Source organism: Pleurodeles waltl, chromosome 4_1 (genome assembly GCF_031143425.1).
Source record: "Pleurodeles waltl isolate 20211129_DDA chromosome 4_1, aPleWal1.hap1.20221129, whole genome shotgun sequence".
NCBI classification, from domain to species: domain Eukaryota; kingdom Metazoa; phylum Chordata; class Amphibia; order Caudata; family Salamandridae; genus Pleurodeles; species Pleurodeles waltl.
Genome location: NC_090442.1, coordinates 214353237 through 214371910, shown reverse-complemented (window position 1 = coordinate 214371910; position 18674 = coordinate 214353237). Strand labels below are relative to the sequence as shown.

General features: G+C 42.7%; 1 protein-coding gene across 2 annotated transcripts in view; it reads left to right on the top strand.

Annotated features, from left to right (window-relative positions):
* The window catches only part of LOC138287598 (differentially expressed in FDCP 6-like), a 256732-nt gene extending 238817 nt beyond the window's left edge, over nucleotides 1-17915 (top strand). For both annotated transcript variants that reach the window (XM_069228170.1, XM_069228172.1), the window contains 2 exons: nucleotides 6028-6118; nucleotides 17038-17915. In XM_069228170.1, coding sequence (XP_069084271.1) covers nucleotides 6028-6118; nucleotides 17038-17183 — 237 coding nt within the window. In that variant the 3' untranslated portion in view covers nucleotides 17184-17915. The remainder of the gene's footprint in view (nucleotides 1-6027; nucleotides 6119-17037) is intronic.
* Nucleotides 17916-18674: the final 759 nt, after the last annotated feature.

Sequence of the window (18674 nt, the reverse complement as noted above, 5' to 3'; positions counted from 1 at the left end):
AACGCACGTGTAGAAGTCTTTCGACTCCGGTCGAGATCCCGGCTCGACACCGAGAACCTGTCTCAGACCAGACCCAACACCGGGAGACCGGCTCTGAGATAAGTCGGCACTGAGATATCGGCACACCGAAACCTAAAAAAGTGGCTTCGGAGCCGAAAAAGACTGTGGAAAAAGTTTCGGTACCGAAACACCCAGCTTTGGAGCCAAAAACAAGCTCCTACTCCGAAGAACAAGGCCTTTCAGAACAGCTACAAGGCCATAGATTTGGACAAGAGCTAGAAGCAGGGGAGCCAGATTATACCCAAAGAAGGCTCCATATTCAAAAGGAAACAGGGAAAATAAGAACTCTCCCTCCTATAAGGATGAAAAGAAAACTTGCTTTCAAGGACACAGAGAAACAACCGAAAGCAAAGGTGGCAAAAGAAGTAACTCCACCACGGTTTTCGCCACAACCATCACCACACCACTCACCGCAACCATCACCAATTGCAACTCCACCTATGATGCAATCTCCAACGCACACAGGGATGAGCCAGGATGACCCAGATGCATGGGATCTATATGATGCACCAGTATCTGACAATAGTCCAGACTGCTACCCAGCGAGGCCATCACCACCTGAGGACAGTACTGCCTACACGCAAGTGGTGTCCAGACCAGCGGCTTTTCACAATGTGGCACTGCACGCTGAACCCATTGAGGATGACTTTTTATTTAATACTTTGTCGTACCAAAGTCTCCCGATGTTACCAGGGATGTTGAAACACGCGAAACAAGTATTTCAAGAACCCGTCAAAGGCAGAGCCATCACACCTAGGGTGGAGAAAAAGTACAAGCCTCCCCCTACAGACCCTGTATACATCACACAACAACTGAGACCTGACTCAGTAGTAGTAGGCGCAGCACGTAAAAGGGCTAATTCACACAACTCTGGAGATGCACCACCACCCGACAGAAGAAAGTCGAAAGTTCGATGCAGCGGGGAAAAGAGTTGCAGCACAAGCGGCCAATCAATGGCGCATTGCCAATTCCCAGGTGTTATTGTCAAGATATGACAGGGCTCACTGGGATGAAATGCAGCACTTTATAGAACATCTGCCCAAAGAGTTCCAAAAGCGTCCACAACAAGTGGTGGAAGAGGGCCAAATTATCTCAAACAACCAGATACGATCAGCAATGGATGCAGCGGACACAGCTGCAAGAACTGTGAATACAGCGGTCACTATTCGGAGACACGCATGGCTACGCACCTCCGGATTTAAGCCAGAAATCCAACAGGCTGTGCTTAATATGCCTTTTAATGGACAGCAGTTGTTTGGGCCGGAGGTGGACACAGCTATAGAGAAGCTAAAGAAGGACACGGATATGGCCAAGGCCATGGGCGCGCTCTACTCCCCACAGAGCAGAGGCACATTTAGGAAGACACAATTTAGAGGGGGGTTTCAGGCCCAAAGCACAGAACCCTCAACCTCACAAACCAGACCCACATACCAGGGCCAGTATCAAAGAGGAGGCTTTCGGGGACAATACAGAGGTGGACAGTTCCCTAAAACTAGAGGAAAGTTCCAAAGCCCAAAGACCCCTCAAAATAAACAGTGACTTCAGTGTCACAAATCCCCAACACATAACACCGGTGGGGGGGGGGGGACTCACAGATTTTTACCAAAACTGGGAAGAAATAACAACAGACTTGTGGGTCCTAGCCATTATCCAACATGGTTATTGCATAGAATTCCTACAATTACCACCAAATGTGCCTCCAAGAACACACAACATGTCCAAACAACACTTCGATCTATTACACCTAGAAGTCCAAGCGTTGTTGCAAAAGGATGCAATAGAACTGGTACCCAACCACCAAAAAGGCACAGGTGTTTATTCCCTGTATTTTCTGATACCCAAAAAGGACAAGACTCTGAGACCCATCTTAGATCTCAGAACACTAAATCTTTACATCAAATCAGATCACGTTCACATGGTGACACTTCAAGACGTAATCCCCTTGCTCAAACAACAAGACTACATGACATCATTAGATCTCAAGGATGCGTACTTCCATATACCCATACATCCTTCACACAGGAAATACTTACGCTTTGTAATCCAAGGAGTACATTACCAATTCAAAGTGTTACCATTCGGGATAACAACAGCACCAAGGGTATTTACAAAATTCCTTGCAGTAGTAGCAGCCCATATCAGAAGACAGTACATACATGTATTCCGGTATCTAGACGATTGGTTAATCAAAACCAACATGCAGGAACAGTGTCTTCAGCACACAAAATACGTCATAGAAACCCTTCACAAACTAGGGTTCTCACTAAACTACCAAAAATCACACTTACAGCCGTGTCAAATACAACAATACTTAGGAGCAACAATCAACACAAAAAAAGGGATTTCCACTCCAAGTCCACAAAGGGTACAAGCATTCCAAAACGTAATACAAAGCATGCACCCAAACCAAAGTTTTCAGGTAAAATTAGTGATGAAACTACTAGGCATGATGTCATCATGCATAGCCATTGTCCCAAACGCAAGATTACACATGCGGCCTTTACAACAGTGCCTAGCAACACAATGGTCACAAGCACAGGGTCAACTTCAAGATCTAGTGTTGATAGACCGCCAAACATACACCTCGCTTCAATGGTGGAATCCTATAAATTTAAACCAAGGGCGGCCTTTCCAAGACCCAGTGCCTCAATACGTGATCACAACAGATGCTTCCATGATAGGGTGGGGAGCACACCTCAACCAACACAGCATCCAGGGACAATGGGACACTCAGCAGAAACAACTTCATGTAAATCAGTTAGAATTACTAGCAGTGTTTCTAGCGTTGAAAGCTTTCAACCACTAATAGCCCACAAACACATTCTTGTCAAAACAGACAACATGACAACAATGTATTACCTAAACAAACAGGGAGGGACACACTCAACACAGTTGTGTCTCTTAGGACAAAACATCTGGCATTGGGCGATTCACAATCACATTCGCCTAATAGCGCAATACATACCAGGAATTCAAAACCAGTTAGCCGACAATCTCAGTCGGGATCACCAACAGATCCACAAATGGGAAATTCCTCATATCAAACTGCCAAACAGACCAGATGTATTAACTCAACACAAACAACAGATCAGACACCCGAATCCAGCATCGCTCAATCTAGCAATCTGGCTCCTGAAGTCTTCGAATTCAGACATCTAGACCTTAGACAAGAATGTATGGAGGTCATCAAACAGGCTAGAAAACCTACTACAAGACATTGCTACGCAAATAAATGGAAAAGATTTGTTTATTACTGTCATAATAATCAAATTCAACCATTACACGCATCCGCGAAAAACATTGTAAGCTACTTACTACACTTACAAAAGTCTAAGTTAGCTTTTTCATCCATTAAAATACATCTCTCAGCAATTTTGGCCTATCTGCAAATTACACATTCAACTTCACTATTCAGAATCCCAGTCATAAAAGCATTCATGGAGAGTCTAAAAAGGATTATTCCACCAAGAATACCACTAGTTCCTTCGTGGAACCTCAATATTGTATTAACACGACTCATGGGTCCACCATTTGAACCCATGCACTCTTGTGAGATACAATACTTAACCTGGAAAGTAGCCTTCCTAATAGCTATCACATCTCTCAGAAGAGTAAGTGAAATACAAGCCTTTACCATACAAGAACCCTTTATACAAATACCAAACAAAGTAGTTCTACGCACAAATCCCACATTTTTGCCAAAAGTCATATAACCGTTCCACTTAAATCAAACAGTAGAACTCCCAGTGTTCTTTCCAGAACCAGATTCTGTAGCTGAAAGAGCATTACATACATTAGACATAAAAAGAGCACTAATGTATTACATTGATAGAACCAAACAAATTCGCAAAACAAAACAATTGTTTGTAGCTTTCCAAAAACCTCATGCAGGGAATCCAATATCCAAACAATGCATTGCCAGATGGATAGTTAAGTGTATTCAAACCTGCTATATTAAAGCAAAGAGAGAACTGCCTATTACACCAAAGGCACACTCCACTAGAAAGAAAGGCACCACACCGTGGCCTTTCTAGGAAATATACCAATGACAGAAATCTGTAAGGCAGCCACATGGTCTACGCCTCATACATTCACTAAACATTACTGCGTGGATTTGTTAACAACACAACAAGCCACAGTAGGACAAGCAGTATTAAGAACATTATTTCAAACAACTTCAACTCCTACAGGCTAAGCCGCCGCTTTTGGGGAGATAACTGCTTACTAGTCTATGCACAGCATGTGTATCTGCAGCTACACATGCCATCGAACGGAAAATGTCACTTACCCAGTGTACATCTGTTCGTGGCATGAGATGCTGCAGATTCACATGCGCCCTCCCACCTCCCCGGGAGCCTGTAGCCGTTATAAGTTGAAAAAATAAAACTTGTACATTTGTAAATATATCACTTTTAGTCACATTATGTACATACATACTTACTCCATTGCATGGGCACTATTACTATATACACTACTCCTACCTCACCCTCTGCGGGGAAAACAATCTAAGATGGAGTCGACGCCCATGCGCAATGGAGCCGAAATGGGAGGAGTCCCTCGATCTCGTGACTCGAAAAGACTTCTTCGAAGAAAAACAACTTGTAACACTCCGAGCCCAACACTAGATGGCGGGATATGCACAGCATGTGAATCTGCAGCGTCTCATGCCACGAACAGATGTACACTGGGTAAGTGACATTTTCCAAATATATATATATTTTTTTTAAATTAAACTTCGGACAGAGGACTAAATCCCCAAGCCCTGTAATTGCTGTCAGCATAATTTTTCTATTTTTCTTCACATTGTAGGCAGCCAAGGGAGCAGGTCTCCCATGGGAGCAAATTGGCCTGAGTCCATTCATCCAGATATACAAATATTTATGATCCCTAATTTTAAAAAACAAAATACTGAATGGATTTACACCACATCCTAAGAAGAACATATTATAGAGCAAGGTGTAACTTCCGACCAAATTTGGTGTCATTCCGTTCAGTAGCACAGCGTGGGGTAGGGCGCTTTTACTTGACCTAAGGCCAGGCCCTGCACCCAACCTCCACTGGCATGCATAGGAGACCATACGATGTGACAATATAAAAGGTTTCATTTTAAGTAAGGCAGACCTACTAACTTTGTCAAAGGGTCAGAACACCAAAATATAAAAAGTGAGCTTTGTGGCTTTATCAAGGGGTCAGCATATAAAGCAGAAGTGATAATTGTAATAAAATGTATATTATATAAATTCACACATTGCAATGTTTAACAAAAGTGATTATCATAAAATTGTTTTAATAAAGCCCTGGTGCCTGCCCGGGCACCCACATGTAGCTAAATGTATACAATTGGGGATGGAAATAGGGCTTTCCCATAGAATGGGTTTTGTTGGTAATTTTGAATGGGAAACCCACAAACTTATAGCTTTCTGAATGTTCACAAAGTATTTCACACCATATTTGCTTGGTTAGATTTTGTCACCAAAATAGGTGGGATACGTTTGCAAATTGGGCGTGGCAAATTCTCTATAACCACTCATATTTCAGGACGGAATTTGGGCGTGTGGAGAAAAAAAGCATGCATTTCCACCTTAATTCAAATGGTAAAATGGTGGATTTTCTGCTGATGAAAAACTGCCAGTTTAGGGAAAACCTCGCCCTGATATTTATAATTTGGGTGCATTGTCTTTAGGGTTTTTTGTTATTTAAAAATTTTTTTCATAAAAAAAAATTGTAGGCACATACTAGTGACTTGTAAATTTACCTTGTTTGTGAATGGACTTCTCAGTAGGGTAGGCACGGTCAAGTGGAAAGTGTCAGCACTGACTGAGGGACCACTTCTTTGTTTGTTGTTCCCTTAAAAATACCATACAATTTAGTTTTTATGCACCTGAAAGTCCAGTTTCCTAATCCGCATGATGTCCTTAGTTTTGTTGAGTAATTCATGTTTATTTTTTTTCCTCCTTGTGTCTGCAGGAAGCACAGAAGAAGCTTCATCATGCAAGTCAACAAGTGACTAATTGGAATGTTCAGCTGACCAGGCTCATGCAGCCTATACCACTAGGAGGTATACAACAATAAAGAAATTTGGGTGAAAAAGTATATAATATATCTGGAAAGAGAGCATACGTCCTGGAAGAGGGAAAGGCATATGTAGAACGAGTAAGAGATTTTACCAGATACATTTTATATTTTAGAGAAAAGACAGTAGTAAGACTAGGGGTTACATTCAAGGGCATAGTGAAAGAGGATATATGGTGATTTGAGAGTTGAGACCATAACATAAAAAGAAAATATAATAAGGTGAGGGTTAATTTGGTGTGGGTTGAACGAGCTGTTGGCCACTTCTTTGTAGACGGACGAGGTTGGGGGCAAAGGGACATTTTTATTCTACTTCAAATAAATCAACAGAATTGTCACCCAATTAAGTATTAGTGAAGAACAAAACTATATAGTTGTATATGTGTATTTAGTTAACTAGTACCACCCTATCACCTACGTTCGTTTGTAGCTCAGAAAAACATTGAGGGCTGAGAAAATCAAGGAACTATGCCACCAGCTCTCCGATGTACAATTTCACTTTGTGTGGTACCTTGTACTGCTTTGTGAGGCTGTCGCTGTCTACTCTCTGAACCAGATTCCACAACCTGATCACTCACCACAACTTTGTTTCACCTGCATTTGAATCCCACACATTGCTCGTCATATTCAAGTAATGAATATTTTTACTTCTATCACAGAAGGGTCTGTTTTGTAGCTAGTCTACTTTTTACAGTAGGCTCTTGGCCAGAAAATAGTCTTGTGATTTAGTGCAACCTTCTTCAAAGTAAACATGTTCAACTTTATTAAAAATAAATATAAATGCAGATTAATTTATCAGTTCAAACTAGTATACAGGTAACAATAATGAAAAGTTCAGCCACTTGCTAGCTGTCAGCCCCCAACAGCACCCATGGGTTTTTTCCTCAGTTGCCACTCTATTTCCATTGGTACCTTTATTGTGCTGTGGGATCACTGTCTCTGGTAAGCCTTCGTACACAGATGATGTGCATTGTTAAGCCGGTTCAGTACTCCTCTCAAAGGTGATGCAAGGTCACATGGAGCAATATCTTTGGGCAACACAAACATACCCATCAGAACACCTCTGACCAGAAGCCACTTAGATGGCAACTGCTGAATTATGTAGGCTTTTGCAATTACCTTTATATTGTCACAAGTCTTAGCAAGAGTCAGTCCTTGTATCTAAACTGCTTTTTATTCTTAGCCTCAGAATAAAGGGTTTATCAGACAGCAGCCGGTGGCTAGTTTGGCGTTTCACTTTGTCCCAGTGGCAAGTAAAAACCAGTAGCCCTTCATAAGGCTCAGGTGAGCTTTGTTATAACTTTGTGTTTCCCATTTCTGTCTCTGTGGAGTGGGTGTCTTTCCATTCATCCACTTCACTCACCATCTCACTCTCACATTGCAGTCCGGTTCCCAAAAATGCAAAATGAAGTCGGGGTCCAATTGGACCAAGTTCGAGCCTGGGCAGCTGCAACAAATCCACATTTATGGAGGGCTAATTTATGGCTATTCCATTTCTAAAAACAACATAACCTATGGTATGACCTACAGTTTGCTGGATTGTACTCCGTCCATTGGCATGAAAGGGCAATTACATCCACCACTCTGACAGACTACCCTTTGGTGATCTCTGAATCTTGTCTTGACAGGAACCACCATCATGGAAGTTCATGTCAAGGTACAAAAAGTATGGTGGACAACTGCCATAGATGATTGTTTTTTCCCCCCTCATTCTCACTGCCCTCGTTTTACTTGGTGGTGATGGAAATAGGGACTTCACACCATCCACCCTAAACAGAGTGGGCGGTGTAATGCCCTTTCTCCCACACCCCTCCTCCATCGGCCTGTTTGAGGAAGCTTTCGGTCCACAGAGCCAATGGGGTCTCCATCAGTGGAAAGCTGGCTGTCCTCCTGACCTAAGTATCGCAGGTAGACCATCAGTTTGGCAGACAAGGAACTCTGTCACATTTGCAGCGTAATATGTTGCCCCCCGAACTCTAAATCAGTCCCTGTTTTTTTTTTAATGTGGCAAGTCTTTAATAAATTAGTTATTTCCTCAATCCCTCTTACACCTTCTCCTCCTTGTACTTATCATTGCTTGTTCATCTTCTCCCTCACAGGAGAGTTCTCCTTCCTGTCTATCTTCTCTCCATCCATTTTTCATCCTCTCTGCACTTCTCTGTGTTTTCTTCACTCAAACCGTCTGCCTCTCTTTCAGCCTATTTTCCTCTCCGCTTTTACGTGTGTACTAATCTCCATTTCTCCTAGTTTTTCCTCCCCTCACACTTCTCTCTGCCCTTTGTCCCCTTTCCTTCACTCACTTTGTTTTCCCCACTCATCCCTTCACAATTCATTTCTTCCTCCCTGCCGCTTTGCCCATTTTCACCACAAATTTATTAAACTTTCTTTTTCTGCATACCCATGTAGCATTCCTATTTTTTACTAACCCTCTGCCCTTCTTACTCCTTGTATCCCCTATAGCTGTTATCTTTTTGCCTCCCATCCTCTTCTTACTTTATCTTCCTCAGTTTATGCCCTCTTCTTTCTAATTCCTCCCAATCCCAGTCTTTCTCTCCTATTACTTTTTTATGTCTTCTCAGGGCTTTGCCATCTAATTCCTGCTCTTAGCCTTTCTTGATTGTTTTCTTTCCTCTGTTTTTCTCAAATACCATTGCTTTTCCAAAGATTGAGGGAGAGCTGTATCTTATATTGCACACATATGCTATTCTTGACTTTGTGCTTTGCTCACCAGCCCATATACCATGTACCTAACACAGTGCTTCCAAGAGAGGATTGGCCATGACAGGTAATCCTCCATGCTGCTGCCCAGCCTCTGCATCTGCAGTTTGGGTTTTCCTTCCTGAGCCCTTACTAGTAATCCAATTCCTGCACTGCTACAGGTTACCAGATGACTCCCTGTCACACCAAAGATACAGTGTTCCACTCCCCTGCATTAGCTCAACAACCTTTTACATTCTAGTAGTTTTTAGTGCTCTTTCACTTCCGTTGACCCATTTCAACTAATGTATATGAAAACTAACATTTTAACAGAAAAGTCTAGGGGTGGGGAACTGCGTCCCTGTTGTCCTGGATTTATCTGCAACCCCATGTTACAGTTAATGCAGCCTTTAGGTTATGTTTCAAAACAAGCTGTAGAGAATGTCACATTTGCTGCTTGCACACCCATGAGCCAGAGACCCATCAGTCCTTGCAATCATACGTGGAAATTATTCTACGGTTGGCAAGTCTGATGAATCCCAGGTGACAAGTAGATACAAAGCCACAGAGGACTCGCACCTCCCTTTTACAGAGTAGAGAATTTCCCTCACTTGCAGTTGTTGAGGGCCAGTAACTGGTGACCTATTGTGATATTCTTTGTTCAGTGCTGAGATGGCCAACCAATCCTTTTTTTTTTGCTGATGGGTGTAGGAAGCTGGCTCTTTATATAGTGGACCAAAAAAAGGTGCACTGTGTCCAAGCAAACCTGAGGAATTACAGAGGCACAAATGACACCCCAAATGCTCTTTTGCAGTATTGTGGCGAAGTAGTTACGCATATCAGAGAGTAGTGCTGAGCATGTAAAGCACACATATAAGCGAGACTCAGACTCAATAAAGAAATCCAACACAAATTTATTTTAAAAAAAAAACATACTTTTAGATACCAAGATCACCAGAATCATGCGAGTACTTTTCAAGTTAAGAATCTATACAGTTCCAAAAAGTCAACAGTGCATTTTTCTGAAGCTGCAATGTTACTCTATGGGAGAGAAAACATTCACGGCAAACCGGTACTTCACAGCAACTTACAGGACCAAACTTCTAGGCTTAGGGTGAGTACAGGGCAGGGTCCTAGGCCACCTCAAAAGGTTACCTCAGGCAGCACTGGGGCAGCCGGGTGCCATAGTACAGTTCAGCTTTGGGTGCCCAGTGTAAGGTAATGAGGATCAGTTTGGTCAGAAAGATGCTGCAAGTTTGGACTTGGGGACCAGTCTGGGTGAACCAGCAAGGGTGTTCAGCACTTGCAATGCTCAGGGATATAGGTACATCAGTGGTCCTGTTGTCCTTGCTCTGGGCGGCCGTGTGCAGAGTTGGTTTGGACCATATGGTTTACGTAACTGGGGCAGACTCAGTAGAGGGGGGCCTGCTGAAGAAGCTGCAGGCGTGGTCTGGGGTTCCAGGCCGACCGAACCAGCAAGTGGGCTAAGGTCGCATGAGGCTCAGGGATATAAGAATACCAGTAGGTCTTCTTCTCCTGGGTCCAGGGCGTCTGGTAAAGAGGTGCAGTGGACCATCAGGTCTCCATCACTGGAGGCAGTCACAGTAGAGGGGGACCTGCAGAAAGAGGCTGCAGACGCCATCAGGAAGTCCACAGTGGGCAACCTCAAGGTGGCCTTCATCCTTGGAAGGCCTGGAGACTACGCTAACACTGTTGGCCCACTTCGGGTCAGGCTGGGAGACACAGGTGCAGTGGTTCTGTCCAGCATCAGATATTGACGGTCCTGGGCCCTCTCAGTTTTTCTTTGGTTGCCTGCAGATGCAGGAAGCTGCTCCTCTGCTTCAAGGGACAGTCTTCTGGCGATTGGCGAAGCACTGTCAGCTCTCCGGGTTTCTTAGAGCAGCCTTTTAGATGCTCCAGTATCTCAAAGAAAGCCTGTCTCACACTAGCCCAGTACAGGAACTGCTTGTGTGGAAGCCCTTTCGTCAACACACGGAATGCGCCTATATTACTCAACATGGGGATCTATCCATTCAAAGAAACCTCATGTCCCTCTGCATTTTCATCTTACCTGATGCTTTTACTTCCTGAAAATAACCCCAAATTGGAGCGGGAATTTATTCTTAAAGGCCAGCAGATCAATAGGAGCACACCCTCAATAAATAATTGAATTGAGTAAATCAGGGCTCCATAAGCCATCCTGCAGAACCCTCCTCTGGGAGCTGTACCATTCATTGCCACAAATGGCACACAATGCAGGAAAAGGGGTATGCCACACTCAAAAAGTCGCCATTCTCAAATATCTTTCAAGTGTCCACCTCCTGTAAGGCATTGCTTTACAAGTTTTTTTTTTCATTTTTATTTCCATTTGCACTTTAATAGTTGCACAACTTGAAATGTAAACTTTTGTCCTTTAGCATTAGTTCACAGTGTTACAAATGCAACTCTTTCACATTGAGTGGTAAGAGCTGAACTGTATTTCGTTCCACATTAATAGGGTAATTGGCAAACTCTGTTTTATAGCCTTTTAAGGAAAGCACACCTCTTCCGGTGTATTGCCATTGAGCCCCAGAAAATCCATCAATTAAATTCATGGAAAGAGAGTGTATAGTTACACACAGACATATCAGCAATCCCTTAAAAAAAGCTATCAAGCACTGGATCATTGGAGGCTTTCCTGATAGACAGTGATTGCTATTTGTTGGGTATGGCTGTACTCTGTTAGCGTTTGAGTGCATATACCTCACTTTTTAATATAAATGTGGTCCTCTATGCCCATTATTTAGGAATGAACAACTTTAATGATGTGAATGTTTAGCAAAATTAGAAAGGACATTCTTTTACTTTCTGAAGCAATGTGACTTTCTTGTTCTTTTACATTTTTTTAAGCTATGGAATGTCAGTGCCCAAAACTGGTCTGTTGATTTTCTTTAAAAAAAAATAAAAGAAAGCTTTCTTTTACCACAAATCCAGGTCAAAGACAAACAAGTTCATCAGTTATGGAGGATTGTAAATTACTATTGTGGGAAAGGGCATAAATGTTGAATGGCTTTACTTCAAATGTAGAAATCATCATGGAAGGGGCTGAGAGCAGCAGTGGCTAGGAAAATGTATGCAACCATTCCTTTTATGGATTGTGAGAGAGACGGTGCCACCTAAAAACCCCTCTAAGCCCCCACACCCCCCCCCAAAGCTGATTGCAGCAAGAATACAGGCCAGGTAATCCTGGACATAAAAAGGCTATGGGTAAAGTACTGGTGCTGGAATACTGAACTAGTAATCTGTAGACACCTTACATGGGAGTAGAGGGATAAAAGAGGAATAAGGTGGGATCGTGATCAATTGGAACCACCATGAAATGGTATTAATGGAAATTTGTTATAGTTGAAGCCGATGTTGCTTTGAGAGCAGGTAAGCAGGCGGAAGGCATGCAATCAGGTGATTGGCAATTTGTTGACAATGCCTTTGGATGGACACTATTTTTATTTTGGAAAGTTGGAGAGATTGAGAGGGAACAAGACTTTGAGAGGGCATTTCATCACAAGTCATTTTACAGAGTGTGGTATCTTCCAATGTCTCTCACTTTATTCCCACTCTTTTACATGCAGTGGAATTTTCTGAATGAAGGTACTGTAGAATGTCTAGAGTTGTGAGGAGAATTCTATAGCTGTCAGCTGTGTCTAAGCTGTGGCTGGGGTGTCCTGAAAAAAGCCTGAGTTCTTTCATTGGAGTCTTGTGGTACTTCCCTCGATCTCAGACAGGCGACAAGGATATGATCAGGCTGAATGGCACCCCAACATGCTGCTTGCAGATAATAGTGCACCTATATTGAGTATTGGTGCTGTGACTTCAGTATTAAACTGTGAGTACTGCTGTGGAATGGTACGTTAAAGGATCTGTGTAGGACAGCAGTATGCGTTGCATGAGCCTTTAGCTGTATAAAACATTCCCATTGCTGCTCCTTCCTAGGAAGGCACTCTCGCAACATGATATTGACTGCTGAAACCTGAGAAAGTATGGCAGCTAACAAGCGTGAAGTGGAGCAGAGAGACTGGCACTAACAAGAGACTGAGTTTTTTTTGTGTATATATCTGTTCTACCCGACAAGCATTAAGCAGTGTGAGGTTGAATCAGGCATCTAGTTTGCGTGACATAAATTATTTAGAACCTTCTTACTGACGTCTAATTTTAAAAGCACCTTTGTACATCAGTGAGCAATGCCATTTGGGTGACGTGCCTAACTGGCAGACGTTGCAGATGAGATCGAGCGACTGGAGATGTTTGCAATGAGTGGTATATATCAACACAAGTGCTAAGCCACTCTCCGCCAACATACACTTATTTTAGAGCTACATGCGCATGCTAGGATATCTGTGTCTCCTCACAAGAGGACAGGCAAGCACAGAGCCTGCCTGACAGAAGCTGTCAGCGAGAACCATCATCCTGACCTGTTTGTGAAGAGTTCTGCTCACTCCCGTGAAGGGATTCATGCGCCTGTGAGGAGATTCACGTCTCTTCACATATGGGATAGCATATTGATGCTCTGAGCAGAAGTGAAGAGTTAAAGCAAACACTCACCTATTCTCCCAGTTCCTTTTCTGGCGTTCATTGAATCCTCTTCAGAGATATCCCTTCTTCCCTCCCTCCACTACTTCGTGTTCATTAATCACAGATTTCTGTTCCTGTCAATCAATGAAGGAACTTTATGGGACAGAGCCTTTCCCAGAGCAATCTGGAGTGCTTCACCTACAGGGTTTCCTCAGAAGGCATTTTATCCATTTCACATTAATTTCTCAGCATTGGTGAAAGCAAAGGAGAACTTTATTTTCAATCAGTGATCCACGCACTTACAGTGGATCACCAGAAGATGTCAGTTATCCACACACTGGTGGTGGTTCATCAGGACGTGACAGTGATGAGCACAACTGAAAGGAGTCTATATGCATGTAGATGTTTGCCATTGTGATCACAGTATTTTGTTTTGCATTTCATTCCACTCTACTACATTTCACTTTGTTAAATTTGTATTTCAAGGTCAAATATATACCCATCAAAATATTACCCCAACTTCTTTTTTTACAGTGAACCCTAGGAAAAACTGATAATTTTGAGTAACTGGAGTGGAAAAAGGTTTTTTTCAGACAATGTTATTGTCTGGGGTCCTAATGAAAGTATTGAGAAAAAAGTGACACTACTGTTGCATTTCTTGTGGGCTGAAGAGCAAGAAATCCTTGAACACCTCCCAGAATTAAGTGATGATCACTCAAGAGATTTAAATGCTTTTGAAATCTGTATAAAGAAAAGTATATCACCATTTCTTACCCAGAATAAGCACTATCTTGGAGAGATAATAATCCAAAAGATATGGTTAAAACTGAAGATGTGAATGTGGAAGCCATGCTTTACTCATGTTCCAGATTGACAGTCATTTCTGAAAAAGACTTTAATGAAAACTTTATGAACAATACCTCACTGCGTGAAATGGACATACAACCCGGCGGGTATGGGGGAGAACTGATTAGTAGAACTGAGCACCAAGGTAGAGAAGCTCAAACCAAAGTGCATGCATCTGAAAAGGGTGATAACATCATGTGATGGCCTGTGCAAAAGATGTTCGGGATATGCCTAGATCTAAAAGCTTGTCCTCAAAACCACATACAAACCATCCAGAAAAACACACATTTTGTAAGTAAATTCCCAGAAGTTCTTTGAGAGAAATAAGGGTGCCTCAAAATATATGTCCACAAGATAAAGTTGAAAGATGATGCAATCCGAGTAGTTTCCGAAGTCCGTATGTTACTGGTGAGTGTGCTAGATACAGTATAGAAGGAATTGGAAAAGTTATGTGAACAAGATGTAATACAGCCTGTTAAAGCTACGGAATGGCTAGCACCCATTGTGGTAGCGCATATGGCTGATAATTAAGTAAGACTGTCTGTGGACCTGAGGGCCCTCAATAAACAGGTGGTTGTTAATAGATTTCTTTTACCCACCATTTCAGAGATGTTCACAGCACTCAAAGGAGCCCAGATCTTCTCCACTCTAGATTTAGCCTCAGCGTATTACCGGGTATGCGTACACCACGAGTCATAGGACCTCACCTCCATTATTACACCCTTAAACATGTACAAATTCAAGCAAATGTCCTTTGGGTTGATGTCTGCTGCATCCGTGTTTCAGAGAGCCATGTTCTCCTTACTATGTATCATACCAAGAGTCTACTACTGTCAAGACGATGTACTGGTAGTGGCGTCCCTGCAGCTGAACACAATGAAAGAGTCAACAGGGTGTTAGGAAAACATAAAGAGTTTGGGCTGACTGAGTTGAAAAATGCAAATTTGCATCTGAGGAAATCACATACTTGAGGGCACACGTTTATTAGCAGTGGAATATAACCAAGAGAAGAACTAGTAAATGCCATCATAAAATTAGCATCCCCCAAAAACAAAAATTAGCTGAAATCCTTCCTCTGGATAATTGAGTTCTACTGCAAGTTTATAAGAAATTCTGCAAGCAGGACATTTCAAACATGAGTACTAGTGAAGGCTAGAGCAGACTTCATTTGGGATGACAAATAGGAAAAGGAGTTTCAGGAGTTAAAATGAAGTTTGAGGCACTCTCCCAAGTTGATTTCTTTTGTGGCAGGCAGAAAAGTGATGATAACCACAGATGAGATTACAAAAGGTCTTGGTGCGGTATTGTCACAAGAGACAGAGGAATGTGAGGAGATCAATGCCCTTGCATTGAGAATATTATGCAGTGAGAGAAGGAAGGTTTACCTGTTTTCAGGGCTCTGCACAAATTCAGGAACTTTATTTGGGGGGAGCATGTTCAAAGTCATATCTGACCATAAGCCGTTGATAGAGATCTTTGAGGAAAAAGTGGCTGGATTCCATCTCAAGCCAAATCAGAAGGTGGATTGTCAATTTACAAGAATTCACCATCTCCATGGAGTACATTTCTGGATTAAATAATAGAGCGTTGACTGTGTGTCAAGCATAGTAGCCAGTGGGGAGGGCATATAGAAGGATGATGCAAAACAAGATGGGGGGCTCTTCTGCAACCAATATTTGCGCGGTAACTGATAGAGTGATTACAGAAAATTAATGGAAAGAGAAGTTAGAAAGTGATGACATCCAAGCCAAAGGGAGAAAGTGTATTATTGATGGGTAGACTTAAAGACAAAATTAGGAGTGCGATCATTATGTGAAAGATGAGTTGGAGGGCTGCTTATTCTGAGGCAGCAGGTTAATTCCCCTTGTGGAAATAAGGGAGCAGCTCATTAGCATGGTTCACAAAGGCCACTTTGGGGACTCTAAAACAAAAGACCGATTAAGGATGAATTTCTGGAGGCCTGGCATGTGCAACATGCAACGAAGAGATTGTGTAATATGCAACGAAAGTGATAAAATCCTAGACACTGGTAAACCTCCTATGCAGACGCATAAACCATGGAATGTTCTAGCCCTGTACATAATTGGCCCTTTTTCTGGAGAAATATCTACTCCATATGTAGTAATTCTAATCAATTCATACTCCAGATGGCCTGAGATAAAATCTTATCTGATATTAGCAGGAGGATAGAGGCTCTTCCCATGAATTAAACTCCATACAGTGGGTGGCACATCCAGTTAGACCACCAGTGTACTTGAAGGACTGTCACTAAGAGAAATCATAATCTGTACTCCTTTCTTCCATATTAACACTCCTGCAATTATGTTCCATGTGTTTCAAACTAATTGTGGGTAAAGTTCTACCTCTCCCTCATGCCCATTCTGTTTTATTAGTAAATGTTATTAATTTTGTTTATGCATACAATAACTCAACTTTACTAAGTCAGTTAGTAGTCGTCCAGAGGTATCCCGGTCATAAATTAAGCCTGAGTTCTCCTTCAGTGGACTCTTGTGGTGCTTCCCTTGATCTCACACACAGCCCGGTGCTCATGATGGAGTCAAAGCAGTATTTTCTGTCTTGAAAATAGCAGCAGGCAAATAGACACAATAGATGAACCAATTGCCTACGAAACTGTATGTCTAGATGTTTTGCTGGCCCGTCCTAGCCCCCCTTTCTCTGTAGTGCCCACTCTCCAGTTTTATACCTTTTATATGTTAAATGTGTTGTCTTGAAAAAACTATTGAAAGCCTTACAAGAAAATTCTGTGTAACACACTCCGAATCATATTTCTTGTTTTTTATTCTGGATGAATAGCATCAGCCAGCCAAGCTAACCAGTACATTGTGTCACATCGTAAAGAGGGCATCTTCATCAGAAACAAGTCCGACAACGATCAGCCACCCGGGACCAGAAGCCCACCTCAGCAACCAGAGAGCAAGAGTGGTGCCAGTCAACTCTAGGGGACTGGAAATCTAGCACAGAAGCCAGAATTCTGGAACAGCGTCAATCAACCCTCTAGGAAAGGAAGTTCTTCTGAGCAATCTGGGAGCAACAGACAGGGAAGATCGAACTGTGACTAAGTGCTGTGTGTGGAAGAGCTAATCTCGGGGCTGGGTTGGTAGTTCATTAGGAGACAGGGTTTCTTCTCTGAAATTCAAGATCTATCTCCATTGCGGCAGGTCCTGAAATTACCGAGACCTTCAGTGGGATGAATTGACTAATGATACATTTCCTGACATGGAGAGCAGAGGAAGGCGACAGAATCAGCATGTGCTGTACCGTCCAGGCGGCCAGCACTGCATCAGCTTTCCGGTGTCATTCACACAGCAAATGTTTATCTTTTATATTTGGAAACAATTTACTTTAGATGTTGCCTCTTCACACTCTCCTTACGACGTTAGGGTTCTTATTCTACTCGCAGACTGGGATTGTGATTTTTGCTTTTTGGAAGCAAAACTGCATTTGCCTTCCAGTGCTTTGCCTTTAACCATGGGGACCTAATTTGTGTTGGGGGGTCAGAAACAATAAATGTCATGCCATGTGGTTTGAAGGGTAAGCCTGCAAGCGCAGGTGGTGATTCACATGTTGCGATGACCTTTTATGACATCAGTGTGATAGATACATGGAGCTGCACCTACCACGGTATAGAAAGCCAATTAAGAACCTAATAAAGCCACAATGCGATTCCTTGATGTTCCTTCTCAACATGACAAATGGCAACTGTACTCAGCTGGGGGAGGGAGGGGTCCCCGCATTCCGTTGCAACGAGTGCGTTACAACAGAATGCCATTACTATGCATATGCCATACCACGTATGCCTTTACAACGAATTACTGTTTTAGGGAGGGGCGGGGTGGGGGCGTTAGGTTTTATGGTGGGGTAGAAGTAAGGTGAGGGGGGGATTTGGTCTGGGGGTGGGGGTACTGTTTTTAGGCAAGGGGATGTGGGGGCGTGGGGGGTTATGTTTTATGGCGTCATTTAGGGGTAGCCAGGGGTCACAGCTGGAACCCCTGGCTTGCCCTTTGCAACCCCTGGGATGCCTTTCGACCCCTGGCCTCAGAGGTGGCAAAATTAGTCCTGGAACACAGGGGCAGCTCGTCCTCATGGACTTCGGTTGGAGACCCACTTTTCTTGTTTCCTGTCTTTATGTACTACCCAAATAGTGAATAATATTATTCACTATTTGTGTAATAAAAATGGAGTACAATTAGGTGGAATATGACCCAGTCTGACAGCTAAGGTATATCTAAGGTAATTAAGGGGCATATTTATACTCCGTTTGCGCCGAAATTGCGTCGTTTTTTTTTTACGCAATTTCGACGCAAAACTAACTCCATATTTATACTTTGGTGTTAGACGCGTCTAGCGCCAAAGTCCATGGAGTTAGCGTCATTTTTTAGCGTGGACACCTACTTTGCGTTAATTATATGCAAGGTAGGCGTTCCCGTCTA